This window comes from Echinops telfairi, unplaced genomic scaffold, assembly GCF_000313985.2.
Source record: "Echinops telfairi isolate 266 unplaced genomic scaffold, ASM31398v2 ScPeMD7_7356;HRSCAF=8355, whole genome shotgun sequence".
NCBI lineage: Eukaryota > Metazoa > Chordata > Mammalia > Afrosoricida > Tenrecidae > Echinops > Echinops telfairi.
Window position 1 is genome coordinate 2544987 of NW_022111256.1, and position 5556 is coordinate 2550542.

The 5556-nt window shown below is 54.2% G+C and overlaps 1 protein-coding gene across 1 annotated transcript in view; it reads left to right on the forward strand.

Annotated features, from left to right (window-relative positions):
* Positions 1 to 5556, forward strand: part of ANO2 (anoctamin 2) — a gene marked incomplete at its 5' end in the record, with an annotated part of 414765 nt that overhangs the window by 408305 nt on the left and 904 nt on the right. Inside the window, one exon of the mRNA XM_013008512.1 lies at positions 4256 to 4361. Within this exon, the coding sequence (XP_012863966.1) occupies positions 4256 to 4361 (106 nt within the window). The remainder of the gene's footprint in view (positions 1 to 4255; positions 4362 to 5556) is intronic.

A 5556-nucleotide genomic window follows, 5' to 3' on the forward strand; every position in this document is an offset into this window, starting at 1 on the left:
TAGTAAGCCTCCATAATCATCCTATGGCCTTCAAGAAAATCATAAATACCCCCAGACCATCACCACAACCCCATTCTGAGCTCACCTCTCGGTTTTGAATTCAGGGGCTCCCACAGGTCCCCTGGCGAGTCACTGTGTGGCTTGTAATTTTTGAAGCGCCCAAATGCAATGAAGAGAAGCGAAGGAATGAGAGAACTTGTCCACTGCCCTGCACTGATCCCAGTGGAGGTACAGGCTTCAGCCCATTTGGTTGGGAACGGGCCTGGGCTTGCAGGAGCTGGAACCCGCGTCGGAACCCTTGTGTCCTTACTCTCAGATCGGTGTCTGCAGACCCTCACATGTGGTCGGCGCAAGTAAAACGAGCAGAGAGAGCTGCCTTCTTAGCCCCCAGCCCAGACATTCTCCCTCAGTGGAAACCAGGGAGGCCTTTAGAAATCACATTCATTATGATTTAATTCTCAGTGGGTTCATTTAATACTCAGCACGGGCACGCGCCCACACACACCCTCACACACCTTCATTTATCTGTGGTTGATGGAGGGAGAGACCGGAAACATGCACCTTCTCCGTACCCGGCACCACGATACCTAGTTTGCTAGTTCCCCTTTATGGATCTGGGGGGTAGCCCGTAGGTTTAGAGATGCGAACTAACTACGGGTGCAAATTGGCAGAGCTACCCAAGGGCAGCCTGCCTTCCCTAGACTCTCATTCTAGTCGGCTCCGTCATGGCTGAAGGACCCCTCTCAAAATTAGGGTTAAAGCGCGCAGAGATTAAAGAGGGACCATATCCTAGGACAAGATCTAGGAACCGTCCCTTAAATCATACCTCTAAGGAGAAATCCTTGCTCTTGTCTGGGGTCACAGCCACCAGATGCAGGCAGCTGGCCAGAACTGGGGATTCACTCAGTGCTACATTGGGAGACTGAAGTTCCCTACAGAGGGGCAAAAGATCTAGTGCAGAGGGTATGGGAGCTGTTAGGGAAAGGGCTAGATGCTCTCCTCCCTAGGGCTTAGGGACTACACCCATCAGCCTGGGAAATAGAGCATCCAGTTCATTCTTCTATCGGCCCAGCTGCTCTGAAAACCAGACCCTTTCTCGACTTTCGTGCAATGCTCTGGTGGACTTAGAAACAAAATGAAGGCAACGTCTTCGGGTCGCGATATTGGAAACCATGATGTTCATTAGCCACTCTGTCTTGGGGGAACATTCCTATTCATGGAGAAAATTATCTCTCTGACCAGGGTCTTCTAGTTGCTCTGAAAAGAGTTGATCAGCCTGACTTCTTAGGGTGAAGTAAAGACAGAAAAACAATGAAACCAGAGCGAGGGTTGGAATGTAATCACCATCTATTTACCTGGTGGCAGAGAGTTCCTGGAATCTGGTTTTTAAACCCTGAGTCATGCCTCACTCGTGGCTTATGAGATCATCGTTGGGGTCATGACCAATATTTTAAGAACTAGGATGGGATGGGACGGGCTACGAGAAAACGGAGCAGAACAGAAGAGAAGGAAATAAAATCGAGAAATACTAAGGGGCTTCCAAAATTTCATGGAAGCTATTCCATCTTCTTAATCCCAAGTGCCCACACACTGGTTCAAGGGCCTCTCCTTTCACGGCCCTGCGCACAGGAAGAAGAAGTACGTTTCACGTCATTTTTATTTCAGTAAAAATGTGAATGTGTGCCTATGTGTAAAATACATTTCTTCCCTGTTGGTTATACGTTTGAAACAGCCCTGGCTCGGGGGAGACGAAGATCAATACATGCACCAGGCAGACACTTGCTCTTGTCTTCGTCATTCTGTGACATGCATGCATGGCTTGCTTTTGGCTCAGAACCAATCCGCTCGGAACCTACGGGCCCAGGGGTGTTTTCAAGCAGAATGTTCTGGACATATCGATGTGCTCATCTTTCTTCAGGTCCTCCACGAAGTAGATGTGCCGCTTAGATTAAAACTAGCTGTGGCGAGTTAGTAGCAGAGGTGGAACCTGAATTCGATTATTTATGGATTCTTTTGAGGCTGGAAAAAGCAGGGTGAGCCACGGAGGTCAGTGAGCAGCTGTTCTTCCGTAGCTGGAGATAGGGAGGGAGAGCGGAGGACTTTGAATGCAGCTGCACCGATCAGGCTAGACCTGGGAAGGGGTCCCCTTGGTGGGGAGTGGCCTCCTGGGTGTCATTGCCCCGCCCAGTCTCGGAAAGAGTCGACGGAATGGCCCGCTGCCCTGTCCTTCTTGTTGGGGCGGCAGCAGGGTGGTGAGGCCGAGTTTTTCTCCTCCCCTCCGTGTCCCCACGCTCTCCCTCCCATGAACCAGGGTCAGCTGGAGCCGGCCGCGCTTCTGCCCTCCGTTGTGGATGGAGGTGGCAGATCCCTCGGGCCGCAGTTCGCTTGCTTTTCATCCGGATGTCAGACGCAGCCCGGACAGCTGTGATCAGCTGCTGGAAGAGGGGAGCGAGGCGTGGCGGGGGAGGGGGTGGGCAGGGTCTGGCCTCTTGCCCAGCTTCGGTCACGTGCTTAGTATCCATCCCTCAGTCTGTCTCTCTCCGCTGCCGACTCCGTCATGCGTCTCTTTCTGGTTTTCCTGCAGGCGTCTTTTCTGGGCCTCACTTTGCTCTTCCATCACCTCCCGGCCTGTTAGAACAGCTCATTCACTCAGGATAAGGAGGGAGGTAGACCAGTGTCATTTCTAAACCCCGCCACCTGCTGACTGCACCCCTTGGTGAGAGGAGAGCTCAGAGTGTTGCCTTGACTCTGCCCCTGGCTATCCAAGAGGCCTAGGGCAAGCGATTCCATCGGGCACCTCGGGTCCCTGTGTCACGTAGACATGATGTCCCCTGAGGATGTTGTCAAGATTCAGTGAGACACTTCCAGGAAAGCGCCTTACTCAGGATCAGCAGAGAGCACCTGTTCAGTAGCTATGGGTCCCCAACCACCCCAACCCCTCTCTAGGCCAGGCCCTCCCCTACCTTCCTCAGCAACCCTACCCACTGCTGGGGTGACCTTCTGCCTCCCCACCTCCTCCTTCAGCACCGGGCTTGTTTGGCTGTTTGGAGCACTGAACATTGGTTGAAGTCCATGGAGAAACCAATCCCAGGCATGGCCACAGCCCTTCTGGACCCAGCCCTGGTCCTATTTTCCAGATAAAAGGCTTAGAAAAGTGTGAGTCAGAGAAAACATATTGGCTTTCACATGAGTCACCCCAGAATGGGGGTGAAAGGCAAGACGAGGGAAAGCCCTGGTCCACTCCATGGGCCCGAATGCATGGCCGGCAGCGGCTTTCTGCTTCTGCAAGCACATGCATGGGCATGGACAGGACACTGGCCAGCCATGAGTGTGACCGTCTCCCCGCCCCCATTCAGTCCGTCCGGTTTGTCTGGCTCAGTTCCTGTTGGTTCACCAAGCTGGCCCGGGCTCTCTCCTGGACTCCTGAAGCAGCTGGCTGTGAGTGAAGGCTGGGGTGGTTGGCTGGACCTACATCTTCCTTGAGTCCACAGGCTGTGAAGCACGGTGTGAAGCAGCAGGGGGCGCCTCTCTACTTCACAGAGCCCCCAGGTGAGTGGCAAGTCGGGGTGGAGTGACCCCGTGTTCACTCTCTAGCGTCCTGGGAGAAGAAGCCTGAAGCGGAAGGAGATGCAGAGAATGCCTGCCTTCTCTAGGCCCGCTGCTCTTCGGAAGGTTGGCAGTGGCTCCATCCTCAGAAGTGGACAGCCGATTCCTTCATCGCACAGCCTGGTCTTGGTCTGGAAGCTCCCCTGAAACCTGTTCGCTTTGGGTGACCCTGCGGGCATTGGAAAGACCGGCGGCATGGCTTCCACCGTCACAGCAACACGCAAGTCACCCCAGCGCGACAGACTGACAGACACGTGGTGATTGGTAAAGTAGCGGGACAGCGGAGAAGGGGAAGACCCTTAACGATGGATTGACACAGGACTCCAGCAAAAGGCTCCCCAAGAACAACCATTCTGAGGATGGCACAGGACCGGACGGTGTGCGATTTGGTGGTACACAGGGTCACCGTGAGCCCAAGCGGACTCAGTGGCAATGAACAATAACAACAACACAGTGACATTGGGCTTTCGGTTGTTTGTGGGCTGGGTTGTGGATCCCCAGCTTGTCCTCGCCCATCCACGCCTTGAGGTTGAGAGTAAAGGGTCTGCCTGCTGCTCTAATTCTTGGGGTTGAACCCAGAGACAGCAAGACCCACCGCCCTTCCCACCATCTCCTCCCCGTTCTTAACACTACGTTTCTCTTTGGTCAGGTTTAAGGATTACCGAGAGCCGCCCTGGGCCACCAACGCATATGAGTTTTCCAAACAGTACTGGGCCGTTCTGTCTGCCCGGCTAGCTTTTGTCATCATCTTTCAGGTGAGTGGTTCCAAACAAGGAGGAGCCCCTTAGGCAAGACAAGCCAAAGCAGGAATCTGGTGCTGTCCCACTGGCATCCCCTCGCTTCCAGGGTTCCTTGGGCCCTCTGCGACATCGGGGACTTGGCAGGTGGTGGACAGACTGGAAGGCCCCCTCCCCTGTGTGAGACAGGGAAGATTTGAGAGGGGACTCCTGGGATGGATGGTCTCTGCAGAAGGAGAGCGAAACAGACTGAGGTTACCAGGCAGACACGGCACGCATTGCTGGGGGGAGCTGGAGGGCCCGCTTCAACCTGAGATGCACAGAGCCATCTCTGGTGCAGACAAACAGCCTCACTTGGCCTCTGCCGCCCAGGAAGGGCTCGAGTCCGGAGCTTTGCTTCTCTCTCTCTCCCTCCTGGCTCCCTCCTTTGTTCGCCTGGTTTTAGCCTCAGAGACATCTGGTGGGAAAGGCCCCCAGAGCCATCGAGCCATGCCCGGATGAATAGCAAACCCGAGCCCATGATTCCTATCTCGGACAATAGCCAGGGCTCCGATTGCATTGCCAGATTCCCACTCCCAAACAGCCGTCCTCCAGAGGCCGGAGCTCAGGGCAAATTCTTTGCTTTCTGGCTCCCTCGGCTTTTGTATCCCCTGAAGGCAGCTCTCTGGGGGCTCCAAAGTTTCCTGCCCTGCAGACCCCAGTCCAGGAAGGGGAGAAGCCCACCGGCTAGGCTTTCACCTAAAGGAGACAGCCAGTCTTCACCTTGGAAAGATGGAGTAATAGATTTGAAACGCTGTGCAGACATCCCCCTGCTGTCCCCCCGCAGGAGTTTCTGGACTGCACCATATGTCGCATGTCAGCCCACATCTCAGCTTTCATTTATGTAGGCCACTACATCGAGCCACTAACTACAAGGTTAGTGATTTGAAGCCACCAGTTGCTCTGAGAAAGGAAGATGAGGCTGTGTGCTCTTGTAAAGATGAAAGGTCTCAGAAACCTACAGGGGCAGTGTTAGTCTGTCCACTCTTCCACCGAAAGGTGGCCTTCACTGGTCATGTATGGGATCGTGATGGAGAAGGACGTGGCTCCTTAGAGCCAAAGCAGAGAACTACCTGGTCAGGGAGAGTGTGGGCAGGGTTTCCCAAACAGGTGGGTCTGTTAGGGTTGCTACAAACGAGAGAGAGCAGTTCAGGTGAGTGAAAGCCACTGTGGT